Raw genomic sequence first — 23553 nt, forward strand, 5'->3', positions numbered from 1 at the left:
TGACGAAGGAAATTTTCCGTAGCAAGTGTGTTCGTTACGTCGCACACTGATCTTACACCCACCACGATGGTCGGTAAGACATGCTGTATAATCAGTTGTGGCAACAGGTCGGATACAACAACAGACGTAGCATATTTCGAGTTTCCGACGGCCAAACAACGTCATTTGGAGTGGGAAATGGCGCTGCGCAAAATCAAGTGGAGGAAGACCAGCTCGAGAACGATATGTTCTCATCATTTTGAGCCAGGAATGGTCGACACGAAAAGACGGCTCATGCGGGAACTCGGAGTGGCACCTGCGGGCACCTGCGGGATGCACCGACCGCATGTACACCTGCAACATGTTTCATATTACGCGTGCACCCGTGGCACTTATACAGGGTGTCCCAGAAAACGTGTCATCATTGAATTATAATAAAAAAACTACGCCACCTAGAATCATGCGGTCAACAGCATTTGTTCTTATTAGTTTTTGCCACCTCCTAATGTGAATGTCATTACTCCAAGTTTAATTATGTAAATATTTGCTAACTGAACTCGGAAATTTGCCAAGTAAAGGTCACTTTTTTACCCCACCAACATGAAGAGCGTGCCCAATACACTCAAATTCGTGATAATTCACAGTGATATTCACGAGCTATTCCATCGGAAAAAATAGCCGAATATCATGCTTTTCGGAGCACCGGACAATAGCGCGCGATGACGTTTTGAGCGCAATCGCTCTCAGTGCGACGAAAGGAGGTTCCGAAGCCAGCCCACAGAGTGATAGTAGAAAAAGTACCAGTTCCTAAAATTGGGAGAGGGAAAGCAAAATCCCTTTCCTTTCCTTTCTTTTTCTTAATAAACATATTCCCCCCCCCCCCCAGCGAAAGTCGGACATGATAAGCCGTGCCTGTTTTATCTGTTTCTGCGATGTCGGGGAGGGCTGGGTTTCCAACCTCCTTTCGTCGGACTGACAAAGATTGCGCTGAAAAATTCATCGTGCGCTATTCTGTGCGACCTCCGTAGAGTATGATGTTCGGCTATTTTCTCCGATGGTATAGCTCCTGAATATCCCTGTCAATTATCGTTAATTTGACTAAATTAGACACGCTCTTCACATTGGCGGGGTTACAAAGTTACCTTTACTAGGCAAATTTCCGACTTAAGCTCGCAAAAATTTACATAATTAAACTTACGTTACACGACATTCATATGAGGAGGTGGCAAAAACCCAGTAAGAACAAATGCCATTGACCGCATGACTCTAGTTGGTGTAGTTTTTTATTGTAATTCAATGACACGTTTTCTGGGACACCCTGTATAAGAATGTGCGACAACCTATTAGAAACTCATCATTAGTTACTCCGAGTTCGACAGTCTTCAGTGTATGGGTCCGAGGCCTCGGTTTCAAGCGCGCGCACTGGTAGAGGGTCCGTCGAATACGGCGAGTCGTTGTGGTTTATGGTGGCGGTCAAGTCATTCTCCTCATTAGAATACACGTCTGAATCGGGTTGAAGTCCCGTGGAGTTCTATTCTGATGCGGAGTCGGTTTCCATGACTGCACGTTGAGCGTAACTTGCTTCCTGGCGTCTTCAATGCAATACAACACATGGGAATCACGGCAGACGAATCTCGCGACTGACGTCACGGCGTGGCGCTCCTCGATTCCGATGCCACCGCCTGCTCTCATAGTTTCGGTTTCGCTTTATCGTTTTCGCTGTTTAAAGATCTTGATGCATGCAGTTTTTTTTCTTTCTTCTTTTTTTTTCAAAAAAAAAGTACACAGACAGAACCGCGCTCGATCACTTTTGACTCACCCCCCCCCCCCCCCCCGGAGAGGTGAACAAGGAGGAGAGGGACAACCTATGACGTCATAACCACCAGTCGAAGTCAGCGCCTGTCGTGTTCTGTTTGTGCGTGACGGTTTTCTTGTTTTATAGTCGGTAAACCTGTTCCCCGAGGAAAGGAGGAGGGATTAGGAATTGAAAGGGTGACCGTGGACATGGAGGATTTCATTGTGCCGCGAAAGTTTCCTTGTGAGCAATGCTTCTGCAGAGTCCTGAACAGCTGACTAGCAGACGATACTCTGAACCCATCAGCGAGCGCGGACGGTGTAGCGTCAGCGCGAGGTCACAGGCTGCTACTGCTCTCCACCACCGTTGCGCACGGTCGCTGTTTGCGGCGTACTTTAAATTCAATTTCTGCGATAATTATGACTCTGTGGGGTGAATTACGTCTCAAGCTGCATTTTACTGACCTACCTAACAGTTTTATAGAAAGAAAATATGGTGTTAAACAAAACATGACTTCTGTGCTACTTTAAGAGCCTCCATGGGTCTAGACAGACTTGATGAACTTGCTGTGCTATGTTATGCGACTATACATATGTCTACTTATCTACATCGCGACTACAGATGTCTACGTAAGAGAGAAAAAGCATCGAACAGGCATTTTCTACAACGCGTTGGTTCGGTACTGTTCATTTCTGTTTGAGTTTTCGCCTTGCAAACAGCATATGTGTATTCACATATGCTGAGGTCTGCGCGGGTGCGGGTGTACCCACGTATCCGCGCGGATACGCGCTGTACCCGCGTTCACGCTTTTTCGCGAAGTAAACGCGCAAAAGACCGGACCCTCAGTGTGCTTTATGATAACTTGATGACCGTCCTTTCAACAATTACGCATCATACATTTGATGTACCAAATGTAAAGTGCGATTAAACGTCCACAAACCAGAGGACGAAACCGGAACTGAACCATAACCGAAAACCGCAACAAAAAAAAACGTTATTTTTCGCCGAGCCGTAAACATTTTTGGTCTCCCCTTGAACGAACCGGAACTGAACCGAAAAATATGATGCGGTAACCGGTTCGCAGGACGGTACAAACGCCTATACCTTCCCACTCGACTGCCGTGCACCAGCTCCCTGCATCGCTCGGAATCTTGCCGAATTCAAAATTGATAAACCAAGAAGTGGTGAGTCCATGTACCTCCTACAACCTCACCTCCAAAAGGTTCACGACATCCCCGTACATTTTTGTCATTCGAGGTGTAAAAAAAATGTGCTACACGTGTCACTTTGCATTGTTACCTCGGCTGCTTCCTGTCATTCAGCGTCGCAGTGTGAAGGCGACGTAAATTTTAATAGTTCACAGTGATATCCATAAGCAACGCAGACACGGGAAAGAGGTTGGCGTGTAGTCCAGAGCATGGCGGAAAGAAACACTGAAACCTGCGCATGGAACTCTGGGATACTCCTATCTACCACGAGACCGCTTTCTTCTTTCTCTTTTTTTTTCTCTCTCTCTCTCTTTAGAAATTAGCGATAGCGTTTTTGCAATTGAGTTCAGTGGTATCCTGTACGCCATTTCCCAGCACTTTTCGGTACAGTAAAGGATGATCTGCTGTCGTGAACTGCATCATGGTTCTTCGTACCTAGGAAGTGTAGAGGCGAGAGAGTAACAGGAAGGAAGGAGGAGCAAGCCAACGCCCGGAACCTGGTACTGCCACTCACATGTGGTACACTGATTAGCACAGCACACCCTAAACCGGTTCAAACCGATTAATATCGGTTCAAACCGTTATTTTGGTTGCTCTGAAACCGAACTCCGGAACTTGAACCGAACCCCAAAAAATAACGGTTCGGAGCCCTGCCACAGACACCTTCCTGTTTTTCTTCTTTGCGCTGCAGTACTCGAACTTGACTGCACTCCCCTGCAGTGCGGGTATGTGGATATACCCGCACGACCCGCTGGTGCGAGTGGCTCCGCCAAAACTCGTGCGGGAGCGGATTGGGACACCGTGTCTGCGGGTGCGTTTCGAGAATTACATACCCGCGCCTACTTCTACCAGTGGTGTCGTCTGTTATGTGCGAGATAAGTCATTGCCGATACCGCTCAACAGAAGACACGTCGAAACTTCTGCTCCTCGAGCAGTTTTTTTTTTTTTTTTTACTGTTTTGGGCGTTTACTTTCACCTGAACATCCCGCGGATATGTTCCTTGTGTGAATACACGGATAATGTCGTGCACCAACGCTTTAGCAATTAAAAAATTACCGCGAAAGCATGCTCTATTCTACCGAACAGTCGGCTTAAACGTACGCCCGCGTCGTTACCCTTGCATTCACTTGCTGCAAAAGTGTGATATGTAGAATCTCTCTTTCCGTGTTCCGCGCATATTTCACTTGATGTACAATATGAGTGACTGTCAATGTATGATGAGCAAAGAGCGATTAATTGCAGGCTTGGTACTTTGCGCATTGCTGTGCAGGTTCAGCAGTATCTGGAACACTTCTGGAGGGGAATCCCCGCTCATCTAAGCCCGGTGTTGGGTTGCAACGCTTTGGTTAACCTGATGGGTGTTTGTGACTCGGTGCTCTACCGGGCGCTGGCGTCTGCTCTCCTGCCATCTCCGTTACAACCGCTTCCTGACAGGTATTTACTTACATCGTCTTTATTCGTTTCGTAGAATCGTGCATGTTAACGCGACGTTCGCGCCGATACACATTCATCTCGCATTATCGAATCAACAAGAAAGCTAAACTTGGTGAAAGTTGCAAAACGTACAGCAGTATGGGACTGCTGCAATTAATCTCCATTAATTTCGTTCTCTCACTTTCACCTTGCGTGTAATTATACGCCCAATTATTCATTAATATGATTCGCCCTCTTCTTACTATCTCATATTATGTAATGCAATTATGTACTTCCAAAATACATATACTAAAATTGGAACGATACAGAGAAGATTAGCATGGCCCCTGCGCAAGGATGACACGCAAAATCGTGAAGCGTATTATCAACTTGATATTTCATTTTCACTTTTTGTAAAACTTTTGTTATGCATTTCTATATTCTACTTTTCTTATGTGCTTCTCTCCACTCCGTTATGTAATACACCCTGGGGGTCTTCAACGTACTTAAATAAATAAATAAATATTTAAATAAATAAATATCCTTCCCATCTTCCGTTCTTATCTTTCCTTTCGCCTATACACCCCGTGCAGCGCCTGTAGGGGCGCCGCAAGCGAATCCCCTAGCGGGAGGAGCGGACACTTTTCCCGGGGCTCGTAGCACGTGTATAATATTTACCGCACCACGCTGATGGTGGTATCGTGAAAGACAATGAGGTACGGCTTCTACATGTAGCGCTGGAGTGTCCATACTCAAGTGTAAAAATGGGCATAGTGGACCACAATAGGACATTATATATTCCATACCTAGCTTTCGACGAGGCCCAAAATACGAGGTTAAAGGAGTACTGTACTGCACGTAGGTGCAAGTGCAGCTTTCACTATATGTGCTTGGACTCAAGAAATGCTGTTTTTATATGTGTTCGACAAAAGAAGAAGTATGTATTCAAGTCTTGCGAGGTGACAGTTCTCTTTGTGAAGCGGTTCCCAGACTTGATGAGTTTTATTTCACGCACTTTGTGCACATCCTTAGCAAAGCCGCTATCTAACTGAGGCTACTGCTGTGTTTTTAAAAGTACTTGTTGCATTTTATACACACCGTGCAATTTTGCTTTGTGATAAATGTAATGATGTGGAGACCACCCCACCCATAGTCATGATTTAGTTGTTGTTGTTGTTGATGTGGAGACCATTGAAACTGGTTTAAATGTTTTGTAATAAATAATTACATGTTTAGTATTTCTTTTCTATTGTAGGAATTAGAAAATCTGATGCAAGGTTCCTAATTTTATTCGATAGTGTAACACGACTGCGTGGTACACAGGGCTGCAGAAAAAAGCGCGATTTAAAAAATCAAATAAATCGGATTCATTTGATTTAATCGACTCTTTTAAGTCTCCCTCCTAGCTCACGATTTTCCTCATAATCGTGAAGTACAACGATGTTATATTAAAATTCGTAGTGATTCGTACATAACATTCAATTTACACCCCCTGACACATAGGTTTCTTTGATGATGTATACTGTCATGAGCTAAACAATGGAGTTTGGCCGATGCAACTATTGGCCTGAGTGTTTTTGGAAGGAGTTGAAATACAAGCTGAGATTTCACGCTATAGATTGTGGAGCCCTCTTCAATGTTACGAAGTAATTTCCTTTCCAAAGGAAATTAGTTGGTAAAGAACAATAAAATTAAATCATGATTAGCACTAGTGATTAAAATCGCGTTTACAATCAAGATGATATAAATCACGCAACCCTGATGGTACATCAAATGAAGAGCATGCTTATGTTGGGAATGTAAGACAGGTCGTGTCAATTTGTGAGACCTCAGCCACACGGTGTTTTGTTCTTAGTGAGTGTAGAATGGGAATGGTTCTTCTTAATTATTGGCTTTTGCAAGGAGCTTGAAGGAGCGGACTTCCCTTGTAAACGGAAAGAAAAATAGACGGAACATGAAGATCATATTGGATCATTTGACTTAGCACCGTCCGCAAAATGGTGATTACATATGACAGTGTTATTGGTGGGCATTACACGACGAGCTACCGTTGCTAAAAGAAACAATGAACAAAGTTCGCTTAGCTTCCCGACAGTGGATAACATGACTCAAAGCGAACACGTTTCAGTGCAGCGTTTACTGTACGTTTAACTGCAGCGATCCACTTCCCTCCTTTTCACGAGGCTTCTCAGGAAACGAATAAAATTTCGTTTCAGGCAGTGAATGCACATTTCACCATACAACAATTCTTTTTCGACTTCTTTGGCGCCATACGACATGCAGCAACCACACAAGATCAACACGCTGGACGCTGCGCGCTACAGATGCAGCCCCGGAAAACTTTCCGTGCTTAACGCAGGGTGGCGCGAGAAGCGCTCTGCACGAGGCGTATAGCAACTATGTGTAACGTAGAGTCACTAAATAGGGTACAGAGCAGGTCCAACAAGGTCGCCATTTTCCCATGTATTTGTTCCTATCCCGATGCGTGCAATGCCGGAGGCCGCCCTTAGATACCCCATTGTTACCAGGCGTTGGCTTGCGTGGATTGTAGCGCGCTAAAGATCCAGTTGAAGCACAATCCAAGCCAGGCCAAGTCACCGAAGGAGAAATGGACGACTGCAGCGCCTGCGGCGCCTGGTACGACACGTACGCTATGTGATGCACGCAGCCGTGCACTAGATCCTTCCGATCGCTCAACACGTTTAAAAACGGGACCAAAAAGTGAAACACGACAGAGAAAGTTGTTATACGTGTTTTATTTGGACATATAAAGACTAGATTCATTCGCAGAAACAACAAAAACATTTTGCCGCTAAACTTAGCGCGCTGAAGTGATTCGGAACGGCAACAGTGGGGTATCTAGTGGCGGCCTTCTTCGTTGCACGCTTTTCCGAGGTGAGTTTGGGGGACCTGGTACAGAGTATCGCATTTCCTTTCCGCGCCGGAGCCGCCGTTCGGTGTCCGCGATTGGGCCAATCGTGTCACGTGGTTTCTCCTTCCAAGGACGCGCCGTTCTTGTTGAGTCCCCTCCATCCAAAACCGGTTTCCTCGGTTGCGAGCGGGCTCGACTGCGCGCTGTTCTCCTGCGGAGAAGGGGGAGATTGGTGTCCCATTGCTAGGCGACGCCAAGCAATGGGACCGCGCCGGACCCAAGATGGCGGGCTCGCTCGCCGGCGTGGCTCAGTGTCGCTACTCTGCTCCCTATTTGGTGACTCTAATGTTACGGAATGCTTTGGGAGACAGTTGATGCTTCTACGACAGTCGTACATTTCTACAGTGCAGTCGTACAGTACGTTGTGCTACTTTGGGGAGCAAAGTGCTTAATGCCTGTCAATAATAACAGCGCAATTCCCTGTACGAGATAGAAGGAATATTCCTTTACCGGTGACCAATAGCGACACTTTTTTTGTGGACTGTCTGTTTTTGCGCTGAACCTTCCCAGACGAAAATGAAGTATATCACTGTTTGACAGCATAGTGCCCTTACAATACAGTGCCCTTTTGCCTGTGGGAAAAGCTACGCGTATCAGTGTACTTCATAATATCAATAGTCGGTTCCGTGGATATGTTCATAGTTTTCTTTAAATGCTGTGCTGCTTATACGTTTTGCGATAGGTGCATGAAACTTCCATGCACCCATGACCGAGAGATACACGTACGCAATTCCGTGTTTTCCTATAGGCTGATACGCTTCGCCATCCTTCTTCCAGATTCGGGTTGTGGGCTTTCTGTGTTTCATTGTCTGAAATCCAAGTGGTATCGTCATCATGTCTGTCAAAGATTGCGAATATTGTGACCTTGATAGGTTATCATGGTACCCTTTCAAAGGGATAGTTCGTTTTTGACGGATCATATCTCATATGTTTGTTGGAAAGGGTAGTGCGTTTTGGACTTCACCAAGGTTTTTGCATTACGTACTTCGCGTGATGTTGTGTAGTATAATTTAGTATCGGCATCCTAAGGCTACTGGAATCCATGCAATTTGAAATTTCCGCCCACAGAGACGAATGCGCGGAGTCATGTGATAGCACTGAGACGTACGAGAGCGTTCACATCTCACGTCCTCCTGTTGGCTGTCATCGCTGGCACGTGACTGCCTCAGAGGGAACCTCATGCAAGTCACGCGAGCGGATAAGAGGCTCTCTACTGGCAAATTCGGGTGGTCATTTTGTGGCAACTTTTTTTGCCAGATCACGAGCCGCCATGTTCGCTTGGTCAAAGCGCAGCAATCTCGAATGTTTGCCTGGCGCCTACCGAGCGCCAGGAATTTGCCAGTTAGTTCTTTTTCGCCCGGCCTCGGTATAGCCGTGCAGCGGGTAGTCCAACTCGGTGCGGGTAGCCCGGTGTCATCACATGCGCACTGCAAGGATGGCGAGGGCCCGCATTGGCTCGCACGTCGAGGTTCACGTGGGTTAGCAGACGACGAAACTGTAGTGTTGTGTTATCACATATCAGTTGTTGAATCTTGTTGCATTCCCCTCTGTTGATATCGTTTGTCACTTGCCTGACCTTGACATGTGTATCGTGGGTTGCTACTTAAAAGGTGCAGCGGCGAAATAAAGCTTCTTTCCTCCGCTCCAGAACTTGTTGTTATCCTGTTGCTCACCTTAGCGACACCACATAGTGTCAAAAGTGTAGCATTGTTTTTGCATTCACTATGCAGTCCGACAGGGAAGACAGTCTTTGTCTCTGCACCATTCGCTGTACGGCAGCCAGAACCGTTCAACTTCGACTGCACAACAGAGTGGGAGGCGAGGATACAGGAATTTGACGACTATCGCTACGCACCAGGCCTCAGTGATCGCAGCAGCGAAGCACAAGTCCGAACCCTCTTGTACACAATGGGCAGGGAGGCAAGAAAAGTGTTTAGCACGTTCACCACTTCTGAAGAAAAAGCTAAAAACTACGACGTCGTCAAGAAAAAGTTTGATGAGCATTTTATACAGGTAGACAACGTAGTCTATGAGCGCGCCCGCTTCCACCGACGCTGCCAAGAACCCGGGGAGACCGTCGACCAGTATATTACTGCGTTGCACACGCTAGCGGAGAGATGCAAATTTTCCGAAATGAAAGACCGCATGATTCGCGACAGATTCATCCTAGGCCTCAAAGACTCTGCACTGTCAGAGAGTTTGCAAATGGACCCTACACTCACCTCTGCTTCTGCACTTGCAAAGGCTCGCGTCAGGGAGAGTATTCACAAGCAACAGAAGGAGCTCCAAACAAAAGACTTAAACCTTGAATATGCTGATCCAGTGAACAATCCTAACGTAGACAGTCTGGGTCGAGGAAAAAGGGCTCAGTCCAGGGCTCCGAATCACAGGAGCGGGCACCGAAACAAGACTTCTATTCCCGATAGCGATTCAGTTTGTGCTTGGTGCGGGCGGGGGCAACACTTCCGTGCGGCGTGTCCAGCGAGAACGGTTAAGTGCCATAATTGCAAGAAGGCTGTACACTTCGCAAGGGTTTGGAAGAACAAAACATCGAGCAGCAGTAAGTTCAGATTTTCAACAGTTTCCAAAGAGAGCGAAACTTACGTTTTGGGGACCCTGTCAGATAAGAGGATGTCTTGCAAGTACACCAATGTTGCTATCAACGGAATTAGTGTAATAATGAAAATTGACTCTGGTGCTGAAGTAACCGCTGTCCCGATGTCTTTCCCGTGCAACCCTACCACGCTGGAGCCAGCTAACGAAGTGTTGAAAGGTCCCTCTGGACAGCCATTACGGGTGATAGGCAAATTCACGACGAACATACAATGAAGGAACAAAGTGTCCCGTGAAGTGGTATATGTGCTTCACACTGCACTGTTGGGTCTACCAGCCCTCGAGTCGCTAGGCATTGTAAAGCTCGTGGAGCCACTGACTTCGTACTCGAAAAAAGTTGAAGTCCCATCAACATCAATTTCCCAAGTTGTTTCCTGGATTGGGAACGCTTCAAGGCAAATACAGCATCAAACTTCAAGAAAATTCGACGCCATACGCCTCGTACACTGCTAGAAGAATTCCCATTCCGCTTCGGAAAGCCGTGAAAGATGAGCTTGAGAATATGGAAAAGCACGGAGTTATAAGAGCTGTAGAAGGGCCTACCCCCTGGTGCGCCGGAAAAGTAGTGAAACCTTCAGGTGGTGTCAGAATTTGGGTCGATTTGACGAAATTAAATCAAGCAGTTTTGAGAGAGCGCTATGTACTACCCACCGTGGAAGAAACTCTGGGGCATCTTCAAAATGCAAGGGTCTTCTCGAAGCTTGATGCGAACTCTGGCTTTTCTCAGATTCAGCTATCGCCAGAAGGCCAAGAATTCACAACGTTTATCACCCCGTATGGTAGATACTGCTTTAGAAAAATGCCTTTCGGCATCACGTCGGCTTCCGAGTATTTCCAGAGGAAAACATATGAAATTTTGAACGGGCTACCAGGTGTGGTAAACATGATGGACGATGTCCTGGTGTACGGAGAGAATGAAGCTGAACACGATTTCAACTTGCACAAAGTCTTGGAGAAGCTGCGATCTGCCGGAGTCACATTAAATGCAGCAAAGTGCATGTTCAGGACGAAGGAAATCACTTTCCTTGGATACCGCATCAACGAAAACTGGACAGGTCCTGACGCGGATAAAGTTAGTGCCATCAAGCACCTTCCGCCACCAACAGACGTTTCTGGTCTAAGGCGACTTTTGGGAATGGTGACTTACATGAGCAGATTTTTGCCTCGCTTAGCAGACAAGACGACACCACTCCGAGTACTGTTGCGCAAAGGTACCGAATGAACTTGGGGTCCGTCCCAACAGACAGCCTTCGATTATATCAAGGACTCGATCGCTTCTGCACAGTGTACTGGTAAATATAATACGACGTAACCTACCATATTGTCTGCAGTCTGTTCTTCGTACGGTATCGGCACCGTTGTGATGCAAGTGCGACCGAATGGGGAAACTCGACCAGTGGCCTTTGCTTCCCGGTCGTCAACAGAAACTGAGCAACGCTATGCTCAGATCAAAAAGGAGGCTTTAGCTTTAACGTGGGCAGCAGAAAGGTTTCGAGAATATCTGTGTGGACTTACCGTCACGTTTGAGACTGACCATCAGCCGCTGGTAACTCTACTGGGGAAGTTACCGTTGGACGTTTTACCGCCGCGGATACAACGCTTCAGAATGCGTTTGATGTGCTTCAAATTTAACATTGTGTACGTTCCGGGTAAAAAGATGGTTACCCCGGACACGCTGTCTAAGGCGCCAATTAAGGAGTCCAAGAACCGGAAGTACGGCGTGGATGCAGCTCAGGTCGAAGCCTTTGCACTCGCGACGCTCAGCGGCTTATCGTCAAATATTCAGTTAGAAAGAGTCCGGAAGGCTCAAGAATCCGATAGCACTTGCAGGCTCCTGAAGCTGTTCTGTGAAAGAGGTTGGCCGCAGAAGTACTCTGGTCCACTCGAAGTAATGCCATACTGGCAAGACCGGTCTTTGATTACATGTTGCAATGGTCTACTTCTTCGAGGAACCTGTCTTGTGATACCCGAAGAACTTGCACGAGAGACTTCAAGGTGCTGTCACACTGGACCGACAGCCGACAAAATTTGTATGCCGACATCGAAAGACACGGTATCCTTGCACCTGTCACACTGCACAGACCAAAGACGGGCGACGCGTCTGTCTCTCTGCCGGCCGTCACGGCTGGACGCTGTCGGTACCCGCCGCTGACAAACATGCCTGTCACACTGAACGACAGCAACATCGCTACTGCTGCCACCACTCTGTTCGAAGATGGCGTCCTGCACAGCAGAAGCGTATGGGGATGTGCGCCGTGGCGTTTTATCTTGCGCTCAACTCGGACGACGACGATGAAACCAGTAAAAAGCCACGATCATTGTGGAGTAGGAAGTGGCTCGTGCGACGAAAAAGCATGGGATGCTATGAGAATCTCATGCTTTGTCTCCATTGTAGATATCAACGTTTTCTCATCTTCCGTTGTGAACTCCATAGCTGAGGGGCAACACGACGCGCGCAGCGAAAGCTTTCCAAAAGACGAAGCGAACACACCTCCGTCAGAGGCGCTGATTGTTTAAATAATAATCGCAACACCCACAACATGGATTTTTAAAAAAATATTATCTTTTCGCGCTGTGGATGTCGTATGTCGTTCATCGCAATTTTGAGCAACGATCAAACTGCTGTTGACATGTCGTCAGACTGTGTCTGCCTGCCGATTTTGTTATCGAAATCTGTCAAACTGAAACGACATTTTGTCGACTTGCTTCTGCCGCTGTCCGTCGGCGCAGTGTGACAGGTGTGCTTGGCAATACAATGTATGGTGACAACGTCTGTCTTCCATGGGCGTCGGCGCCGTGTCAGTGTCGGTGTCGTGTCGGTCCAGTGTGACAGCACCTTTCTTTACGACGGTCATCTAGGTATCGTGCGGTCAAGAGTTAAGACACGAGAGGGTGTGTGGTGGCCGCGAATCAGTAACCAGCTTTCCGCGATGATAACAAAGTGCGGCGGAAGTGTGCTGAATTTCGGCATCAAAACTCTGAACCGCTTATCGTCGCTACCACACCTCAGCTTCCGTGGCAGAAGCTAGGTGCTGATTTGTTTGACTTGAAGAGCCGAGTGTATCTACTGATCGTGGACTACCTATCTCGTTTCCCAGAGATAGCACTTCTGGAAAGGACGACGACAACTTGCGTCAAAGAACACATGAAAAGCATTTTTGCTCGCCACGGTATTCCGGAAGTTTTGATAACAGATAACGGGCCTCAATTCGCAAGTCAGGAGTTTGCTGATTTCGCTGGACGCTATGGCTTCGCCCATCGGACGTCGAGCCCACGTTATCCGCAAGCGAATGGCGAAGCCAAACGAATGGTTCAGACCGTTAAAGGTATGTTGCAAAAGGCAGAAGATCCGTATCTGGCGTTGCTCGCTTACAGAGATACGCCAAGTCCTCTCGGGAAAAGCCCAGCCGAAATCCTGATGGGACGAAGATTGCGCACAAGGGTTCCGGTGCATCCACGACGACTACTGCCGCGCAGAGTCGACTTCAGAAAGCTTCGCAGCGCTGACAAAGGTTACCGTCGAAAACAGGCAAGAGATTTCAACAGAAGACACACAGCAAGAAATCTGCGAAACCTACAGCCTGGTGGTAGCGTTTGGATCAAAGGTGCGAGGAAAAAGGGAACCGTCATGGAGAAGTGTGGTGCTTTCAGGTCACATGTTGTTCGCACGAGTGGTGGGGACTTGCAAACGAACCGAAGAAGTCTGGTCGACCTCTTCTCTAGTGACCAATAAGAAGAGCCTCCACGGCAGCGTGATCAACAGCAATCTTGAAACACTACAGGTAACCATGGTACGGCATCCTTGCTAGAAACTGAAGTGGGCAAGGATCATGTGGACGGTGAAAGGGAACCCCAGCACCAGGAGTGGTCAACCAGCCCAGGGCGCCGGGAGGGAACTCCCGTAACTGTTACGCGCTACGGAAGGCGAGTGTACCGACCTGCACGATACGGTTTGGGGTGATTAAGTGTTTTCAGCGAATCAATGAGTTGGTAGAACATCCACCAACGGAGTTCGTTTCTGGCTTGAAATTTGTTCAGTGTAACGATGTGTGGAGTGTTGTGCGAATTAGTGGTAAGCTTGTTCCACGTTCCTCTAAAATGTATTTGCTATGTACTAACAAACTGTGATTATAGCCATCTTGAATATTGCTGGGTTGATTGGTTTGTAGTGTTTTTGAATATATTATCTCGCTTTGTCTGCGGAGGGATGTAGTGTTGTGTTATCACATATCAGTTGTTGAATCTTGTTGCATTCCCCTCTGTCTGCTTGATATCGTTTGTAACGTGCCTGACCTTGACATGTGTATCGGGGGTTGCTACTTGGAGGGTGCAGCGGCGAAATAAAGCTTCTTTCCTCCGCTCCAGAACATGTTGTTATCCTGTCGCTCAGCTTAGCGACACCACATAACACGACAGAAACCTCAAGATATCCGACCGCGATGCCCCTATAGCATGATCCAAGTGACTAAAACCGCTAGATTCCTTGCACTCATGTTCGTGTAGCAACGGTCACGTGATCCAGCACGAGCGGCACAGTCCATACTAGAAATTTCCGAGCGCTAGGTTGTGTTGACACAAGGTGACCACACGAATTCGCCGTTTCTCCCCCCTGTGTGTAGATCTGCCCACGCTACAACCTCTCGCGGCAAAAGATAGCTGAAATACAACGATTTCGAACGACATATCTTAGAGTTCACTACTCCTGCCACATGCATTTGTTCCCAATTAGCTCAGGAAGCGAGCTATCCCTTTAATTACTTTGCGTTCTTTTCTCTTTTCTTACCAGATTGTGGTTTGCAACATGTAACGGGGGATCACAAACGAAGTTGTTTCATTTGGTCGTTTGTTAACTAACGTGTTTTGCAGCGTTCTCAAGGTGATCAGCACGTTCTCCGAAGAGCTGGAAAAATGGCTGCGGTCAGCCACCGCCGGATTTCCTGATAACCTTAGAGCTGTCAAATTCGAAAGTAAGTGTTACTCTTGACACTATACGCTTCGACTTCCACGACAGACTGACTGCGCCAATCGTTGCAGCTGGACGTGGGAGGCCGGAGCCTCAAGAAGTTCTTGCTCGAATGGCTCACCGCTCTCGTTAGACCTTCATACGAGAAGTGTCCACATAGAAAAGAAAAGAAAAATCGTAGTCCAGACAAAATTGCACTTCCTCGAAAACACACTCTCCCACAGGATGGAAAAACCAAGCAAATCTGACGCGTTGTTAGAGAACGATAGCGAAGGATGATGTTGATGTTGGCGAGAAGTAAAAAATAATGTGGAAAGATCGAATTCGTCACAAAAGGAGGAAACGAAACTGGCGGAGCAAGTTTATAAAGGTCGAGCTGCTACAATAAACCTCTATCCGAGAAACGTCATCATGACGTTGGTAGACACACCGAAACCAAAACAGATCGGAAGGGGAGAGCTGGGTTCCACGAATGGGCAATTGTTCGCTGCCTCCTATTGAAAGAAAAGTGCGACCTGTTTCAGAGACCATTGTAATCCCCTCAAGACCGTGGCTTTCGGGCGCGACCTTCTTCGCCACTAGCATTGAACGTAGTTCAAATCTACCAAACTCGTGGCGCTGTCGAACATTATGACGTCATTTGTTTACAAACAGGTAGAGGTCTATTCAATTGTTACTTCTCGTGAAAGCTCAAACGGTTAATCAGATAAAAAGCAATCCTCCGCCTCAAAGTTCTCAAAACTGAAACACTTCCTGTCACGGTAGAAGCTACGCCACCTAGCTGCTTAATGCCCCCCTCTCACTCCTTCGCACGTAAACATGTAAAGGTAGGAGGTCAGCCAGTCGGGGGCAGACGATTTCAAACACAGGCGTTCTGCGGCTACCAGTGGATCTCTAAGCGGCTCATGGCGGCTCGTCTCCATACCTGCGGCTGCGAAAAGCACAGTCGTGATTGGCGGACTCTTGAGTGTGACGTCACGTCCTTCGAGCGGTCAGGCATTGTTTCTCAGTGGTGTTAGTAGAATCCGAATTTTACGAATTTGTTGTAGAAGCGAATTTTGCAGACCCATTATTTTGTGGTAGTAAGGGCCAGTTCTCACTTGGCGACGCACGACGCGGCGTCGTGAACGGAAGTAGAGGCGGAACTAGAGGCGCATTTCCGCCGCCCCGTCAGCGCGCACGATTTTCATGTTTCCAGCACAGCGGCGTTCCGTCGTCCAAAGTAGACCAAAAATCGGGAGACGTGGCCTCTCTGTGTCATCTGATTGGTCGCCAGCTGTCGTTCCCGGCGGCTCTCGCCGACGTCGTGAAAGAAGGGCGGCATGGCAGTTTTTTGGCTCATCGTCTCTCCTCTCCCGACTCCGGAAATGCGCGTCTACTTCCGCCGCCCGCTCACGACGCCGCGTCGGGCGTCGCCAAGTGAGAACTAGCCCTAGGCTTTTGAATATACATATCGGACCCCTCGTCATTCACAGTGAAATATTATTTTTCGTCTCGCTCTATTTTTGTCTAGTACGATTGAGGTATTCATTCCCTCCACGTAGACACAAGTTACTTGAAGCAGATGTACATGTAAGCGGCTATATATCGCCGCTTTTTTGACAACTTCCCCTGCCACAACTGACAATACATGATTTGATTTGATGCAAACAACACCCATCGGTGTTTTTCGTAATCTCGTTATTGAGACTGACGAATAGGAACTAGGAGCAGCGTTTAGACACGCAATGGTCGAGCTATCGCCTTTGAGTTTCGCTCGGGCTGGGAATCCGCACGGTGCGTTGTTTCAAGACACGCCTCATATAATCGTGCTTCAATGTGTCTCTTATTTCAGTGGGTCGAAGATTTGCCCAGAACCTCCGTCGCCAGATGTCGCTAAGCCACCTGTCTCAAGCGTGGCGCACAGTAGCGAGTAGCGGTAACACAGCTGGCCAAATGCTGCGCGACTGGAGACAGTTGGACCTGGGCGCCCTCTGCCAGGAGACCATCTTTGGCAGCCAAGAATCACCGCAGCGAGGCCCCTCCGTCGGATTCATTTATAGATGTGGGTTGACACACGATATGTTCCACTGAGAAATGCCATCGTGTGGTGTTTCGGGTCAGGTCACGCCAGTCTTCGCTCAATTTCACTGTTTATGTTTCCTCCGGTTGTACCATGAAGCGCATCTAGGTGAGAAAGCTAAAAATCTCAGGCTCTCCATTGCGACACCGTGAACTACCAGCTATTCCGCTTCAAACCTTTAAAAAACAAAACAACAACAACAAAACTCCTCCCGATTCAAAAACCTTCGTTGGTGAACTCGATGTCGACGTTCGAGCTCATGTTGGGGAGAATGACGAAATCATCTAGTAATTGCATGGAGGAAGGAAACACAAGGAGCCGCTCCTCCGACAGTTTTCTATCGGGACGAGCGTAGCCGGCTTTGCGTTGCATTCTGGGATGCTCCTGTCTACCACATGACCGCCCACGTGACCCTCCAGACAGCATGGCGCCAGCAGAGCAGACGACGTGAGCTGGAGTTGTGTCCCAGTTCAGACGGTAGTACTACGATGTGCGTGTGCTTGCACTTTATTTCTGTGTGTTCGAATCTTTACTGTTCTATTAGAATACCACTCACAGTGTGCAGAACGCAAAAGGAGTACGCGGGACCGGAAACATCACGTGTGGCAACGGTTACTTCCAACGTATCTACGTTCCTTGACTGGTAAAGAATGCCGTTCTCAAAATACCATTAATCAGATTTGTACAACAACAGAAGGTATGAAATCAATCTTCGGCACAGTTTGAGGTCCCAAATGAACAATTCAAGATGACTCGAACACACACGGGCGACTAAAACAACTTACCGTGTACTTACGGACAAAACGCGTTCCCGTGAAAGAGCTGCTTTCAGTTCAACGAGAGCCGCAGCCGGGACAGGAACACATTACCATACGTCGTTTCTACGATGGTGCTCACAGTTTCACAATAAAATAAAGCAAAGTCATACGGAGAGCAGCGCGAGAAACAAAGCCTTGCAAGACCGAAACCTTGGAGGGAATCACGTGGTGGACAGGAAGCAATGGCGATTTTAACTCGAGCGACCGCTACAGGGTGGCTACGCTAGTCTGGCATGAAGAGCCGCTCCTTGTGTTTCCTTCCTCCATGAGTAATTGGTGCGGAATCGATGTTCAATGGCTGAAAATGTTTGCAGGTGTGTTAAAGGGGCACTAAAATGCAAGAAAAAAAACAAAAAAAAACTGTTCTCAGACGAAAGCTCGAGTTTCAACAATCACTATGCAACCGAAATTATTTTACTTATCGCTACTATTTGTCACGAAAACCCTGTCGAAACATCTACAAAAATACCGTCGCTTGCCGCGTCCAATCCGATCTTCAATACGCAAGAACAGCGGCAGCCAGTATGCCAACATAACACGTGCTCGCGATCGTGTCGTGTATTTCGAACACATGTCTTCCGTAGACCTATACACGTAGAGCTCGAAGCAGAGTTAGCTTGAAAGCCATTCCGGCCTGCGAACCCTGGTGATGCTTAGTGGAAATAACGGCGGAGGTTGTTTTGGTCACCGACGTACAGTTAAGAGGGGTTACCCTCTTTATGAAGGCGTTGTAGTCTGCTAGGTGCTCCCAAGGTGGCTCTGTTCCCGCTTCGCAGGCTGGAGCAGTGTTCAAGTATACTTTGACGCTAGCCGTACGCCGTTTCAGGTATTTTCCCAGCGCCTCTGCACCCCCTAACACTCCTCAAAAATATTACACCCTCAAATACCGAACTGAAAGGCCAAAAACGAAGACTTGTGTGCCCGTTACTCCAAAAAAGGTATTTGATTACCGTTACCGTTACTCTTCGAGCAAAAGTAATTGGATACCATTACAAATCACTCGACTGAAAATGTAATTGAGTAACGAGTGTAAAAGTAACGCGTTTCTGAGACCGTTACTTTCAATTCATGCAAAAATTTCCGCCCCTCCGTGCTTCGAGAAGAAAGAAAAAAGAAATGTCCCAACTCCCAAGTGATCGGGACAACTGAAATAGCGCGAAAAACTCTCGCGTGAGAACTAGCAATAATATTTATTCCGCTTACTACAGTAGAACAGCCCAATAAAGGCACAGGAAATTTGTCACAGAGCATTGTTATTTTGAGACAAACTCAACTTCAAAAGTAATTGATGATTCGGTAATTGATTACTCAAAATTGTAATCGAATTACCTCAAAAATTGCTTGTTCGAAAATGTAATTGATTACTTGAAAAATTACCCAAAAAGTAATTGATTACAGGTAACGCAGTTACTTGTAACGCGTTACGTACAAGTCTGCAATAACGCCACAAAAGCAGCAGAGGTGCCCCCGCACACACACACACGAGATGAAAATCCCGGCCGGGAAAACATGGCCCGCTTCATGCAGTGTGCCCAGGTGACGCCACTTAGAGTAAACGAGGCCCGATCGACGTGACGTAATCATTAGGAGTCCACCAATTATGAAAGTGCTTTCGCCGGCTGCAAGTATGAGGACAAGTCGCCATCAACCGCGTGGGCAGTCACAGGTAGAGAGAGAAAACCAGTGTTTGAAATCGTCTGCGACGACTGCTGAAGCAGACGGCGTCCCGACGTATGTGTCCGCGTTGTGAAATATTCAGAGGAGGCCTCAAGAAGGCTTTCTTTGTCTAGATGACGTTGGCCCAGGGTCCGCTCCACGTTAGCAACATCGAGCAGAATAATACGTCTTCCCTTTTGCGTAATAATTCCGTTCTTCACTCGTTACTCCGGTGCGAAGTACAATACGACCACAGACCTTGCTCTCAAATCACATACGTGATGTCAAAATACCACAGCCCCTTCGAGGCAACAACATTCTCATTACTTGACGCAGTGGCCAAAGAGTTCGAAAGCTACCTGGAAGACGAGACGCCAATAGAGGGCTACATGGAGTGGATGGAGGCCCTTGTTAACAAGACTGTCGCCATAGTAAGTGCGCGTTCTTTACTGTGCTGTTCTCTCGTTGCAAATAAACGTGAAGGCCTATTAAATGCAGAAGTTATGCTGGCTTACGAGATTAGATAAATGTAGACAGTTTTTGCGAGTTGACTCTGGGAGTTACGGTGATGCACTTTCACTTACAGCCTTGCATGGAGAAATCGCTGCCGGCTCGACGCCTTGCTCGTCAGTTCCTGCTCACGTGGTCGGCTTTTGGATCGAGAGTAATTCGGGACATGACAGTGCACGGTGCTGCGACATTCGGTGAGCTGATACTTCTCAGAACTACTGCGGGGGTGTTCGTTTATTAAACTAGGTAAACTAGCGCGACCCGCGACTCAGAGTCGAGACGTATGAGAGTTATTGTACAGGTCCCGATAAAAGTTCACGGAACACTGGAGTGGTGTATATAGTCATCTGAGCGACACGGTTGCTGCAAACAGGAGCAGATAGACTTACAAACAGGTGACCGGTACTCGACGCACCTCTTAGTAAGTGTGTCCACTCCCGTTCGCCGCTAGGGTGTCGCTGAGATCAATAAATACGTCGCCCTGGTGTTCCGTAAACTTTTGTCGGGATCTGTACGTCAATTTTCGAACGGGAGTTACTTCACGTGGACGACGTCACGAGAGCCGCAATGCGGCATTTTCGCCTACCAAGAGTCGACTCTCTCGGCTCTCGAATTGCTCGAGTCCAATAAACGAACGCAACCAGTGCTGTGTTGTGGCTCTGGCACCTTATTGCAACGTAAGACATGTAGCTGAAAAGAGATTGGCATGTCTTAAGCTTTTCTCCTAATAGTTTCCATGGAACTGTAAGGGGTCCTTAAAATGATGTGAGCGCAGTGCTTATGATTAGAGGTCTGCGCGGGTACGTATATTCTCGACCCGCAGCCGCACCGCACCCGCACCGCACCCGCAGACACGGTCTCCCAATCCGCATTGGCACGAGTTTTCGCGGAAATGCACGCACCCGCTCCCGCACCCGCGGAGTTTGTATTATATTCGCACATAATACACGCTGCGTACATTCGCAGACCCACACTGCAGGGGCGTGCAGCCGAGTTGTACAAGTTAGAGTACTGCAGCGCAAAGAAGAAAAACACAAGGCCGTTTGTTGACGTTTAATCGCACTTGATATTTGGTACATTAAATGCGTGATACAGAATTGTTGAAAGAACGGTCATCAACTTATCACAAAACGCACTGGAAGTCCGGTCTTTTGCGCGCATATTTCTCGAAAAAGCATGAACGCGATAATAGCACGCCTTCCACACGACCCGCAGCGGACCCGCACGTTACCCGAGACCCGAGTGACGTCACATCCAAGATCACCAGCAAATCCAAGATTTAATGGATATCCGCGCGGATGTGCGGGTACACCCGCACTCGCGCAGACCTCTATATAGTTTCAGGATGTCTGGTGAGAAAGTGTCATTAAATTTCAATTTCAAAAAAACTACGCGTGGTAAAAATTTGAGACTTGTTGTACGACACTCCTGAAGGTTTTTGCCACTCAAAGGTTTGCACGAGGGTAGCTCATTTAATTAGGCTAATTAGCGTAATTGAACTCAAAATTTTGCCAAGGAAAAGTAACTTTTTTTTTCGTTAATTAAAAGGTCCGTGGCCAACACAGACACACACACATACATTGGATGGTAATGGGGTGGGCGTGGCCAAAACATGCTGTCTCAATCGTAATTTCAAGGTTCTTCAACCGTATCCCCAATTATTTGGCACCCGAAAACTTGCCATCTCCGCAAGTCCGTTTTCGTGTTTCATCAGTGCCGGCACTATCGGCAAGGCCCGAAGACACTCCCACTGCGCATGAAAAAAGCATGAGAAAAACAGAAAAAGAAAAGGAGGGCAGAGAAAAACGGAGAAATAAACGGTGGAGCAAAACAGAAGAAAAAGATATTGACATTGAGGTTACCAAGTACGTGGGCTGTACATAGCACTTGACTTGTCAAATAACATCAAAGAACCATCACAGGCTTACGTTGTGTGCCTTTTCCCAATGCGTGTTACAATGAGGTGAGGTCCTAAGCGAAAAAATAGGGCGTCACGAAGAAGGTACAGGCTAATCGCAAAACATCAAGTTTAGTTTTTCACAAGTGGAGGGCACCGATAAGTTGCCGAGGCAAGAGCACTGTCCCCTGCAAGAAATGCGTCCTCAAGACACAGCCCATCGATCATTCGTATCGAAGGAAGACGCAAAGACAGACTGTCTTTTCAGTTAATATGCATGCAAACGAGCATATGCATAGTTTACATTAAGAACGAAAATTGTTTCAAATAACGACTTCTTTCTAAGGAGAGCACGACTCATTTCACACGTGTTGGTCGTCACGCTTTCACAGAGTAGTAAAAGACATTGGGGGACGAGTGATAGCTGATGGGAGATTGAGAGAGTGGATGAAGCTAAGAAAGTGCTCGCGCACGAATATGACAAGAATATTGGCACTAGGCACGGCCCCTCGCAAGTGACCAGCTCGCGTGGCTCAGCTGATGATAGCGTGCTGGCCATGTCACGTCGAGACCGGGTTCGTCTGTTGTCTGGGTTTTCCTGGGTTTTCCTCGGACGCTCTCAGACATACGTCGGCACAGTTCCCTTAGAAGTCGGCCCAGGACGCACATCCCCAAGAGCGTTAGTCGTCACGTTACCCACTCTGTGAGGCGGACAGCGGCGAGCTCTTTCATTAGCACCACCACCACCCTCGCACGCCTTTAACTTTACACGCGCATGAGACGCGCCTTTGCAGTAAGAAATCGCGCTTCTTTCTGTCAGCCGAAGCAGTCAGTCGAGTTGTGTTTCGCTTAGCGTTTTTCGCTGCTTAAACCTATAAACAGCAGCTGTGTTATTCATCTGCTCCGTACAGGAGCAGGTCTACTACGTCAGTTAACCGCCAAGACATGTCAATACTGTAAACAAGGATTCCCAGTATAGTAGGTGGGGCAATGAAACATGGGACGATTGAACGCTTTGTAGTTTGAAACTGGTCGAGTTTGGCAAAAGCCAGGCTGTTCCATTCAAACTGAGGTACGACAAGCTAGTCATCGGATCCAAGAGCTACTATTATAGTCAGGAAGAATCTTGTGTTAAAGAAACTCCATCGTAGCTAAATAATGTTCATGTTGTTTCACCCGTTGTCATCACTGAAACAGTGCCATCGCTCTCTGTGCTCTATACGAACATTAGAAGCGTAATACCCAAACTTGATGCCCTGTGTAGCCTATTGTATGACTGCTCCTCGGACATTGTTGTTTTAACTGAGACGTGGTTATCGTCTGATGTCTGTAATGATGAGCTTACCCCATGTTTTGCCGATTACCATATATTCAGATGTGATAGAGAAGGAAGGAGAGGAGGTGGTGTACTAATTGCAGTAAAAAAAACACTGTCGCCCACCCATATTGAAGTTAGCGTTGAAATCGAATCTGTATGGGTGTCCTTGTCACAAGTGTATCCTAATCTTCTTATTGGAGTGTGCTACAGACCACCTGGTACCCCTGACTCATTTGTACAGTCCCTACACGATTCCTTATCGTATATTGTCAGCAAGTTTTCATGTCATCACTTAATTCTGCTCGGTGATTTCAATTACCCTCATGTAGATTGGACCAGTGTGAGAGCTCGCTCATCTGCTAATGGTGCCGCATTGGTTGACCTGTCTC

At 47.4% G+C, this 23553-nt stretch overlaps 2 protein-coding genes and 1 non-coding gene across 4 annotated transcripts in view; 2 read left to right on the top strand and 1 right to left on the bottom strand.

Annotated features, from left to right (window-relative positions):
* The window catches only part of LOC135391325 (uncharacterized), a 686593-nt gene that overhangs the window by 184810 nt on the left and 478230 nt on the right, over window positions 1-23553 (bottom strand). The window lies entirely within an intron of this gene.
* The window catches only part of LOC135390475 (transcription factor RFX4-like), a 59490-nt gene that overhangs the window by 24695 nt on the left and 11242 nt on the right, over window positions 1-23553 (top strand). The window contains exons 9-13 of the mRNA XM_064620181.1: window positions 4253-4416; window positions 14807-14907; window positions 16738-16947; window positions 19776-19870; window positions 20026-20143. Of these exons, the coding sequence (XP_064476251.1) occupies window positions 4253-4416; window positions 14807-14907; window positions 16738-16947; window positions 19776-19870; window positions 20026-20143 (688 nt within the window). The remainder of the gene's footprint in view (window positions 1-4252; window positions 4417-14806; window positions 14908-16737; window positions 16948-19775; window positions 19871-20025; window positions 20144-23553) is intronic.
* On the top strand, window positions 4685-4787 carry LOC135393613 (U6 spliceosomal RNA). The gene has a single exon (XR_010422709.1). It is a non-coding gene; the product is annotated as a U6 spliceosomal RNA (small nuclear RNA).

Source organism: Ornithodoros turicata, chromosome 4 (genome assembly GCF_037126465.1).
Source record: "Ornithodoros turicata isolate Travis chromosome 4, ASM3712646v1, whole genome shotgun sequence".
Lineage (NCBI taxonomy): Eukaryota > Metazoa > Arthropoda > Arachnida > Ixodida > Argasidae > Ornithodoros > Ornithodoros turicata.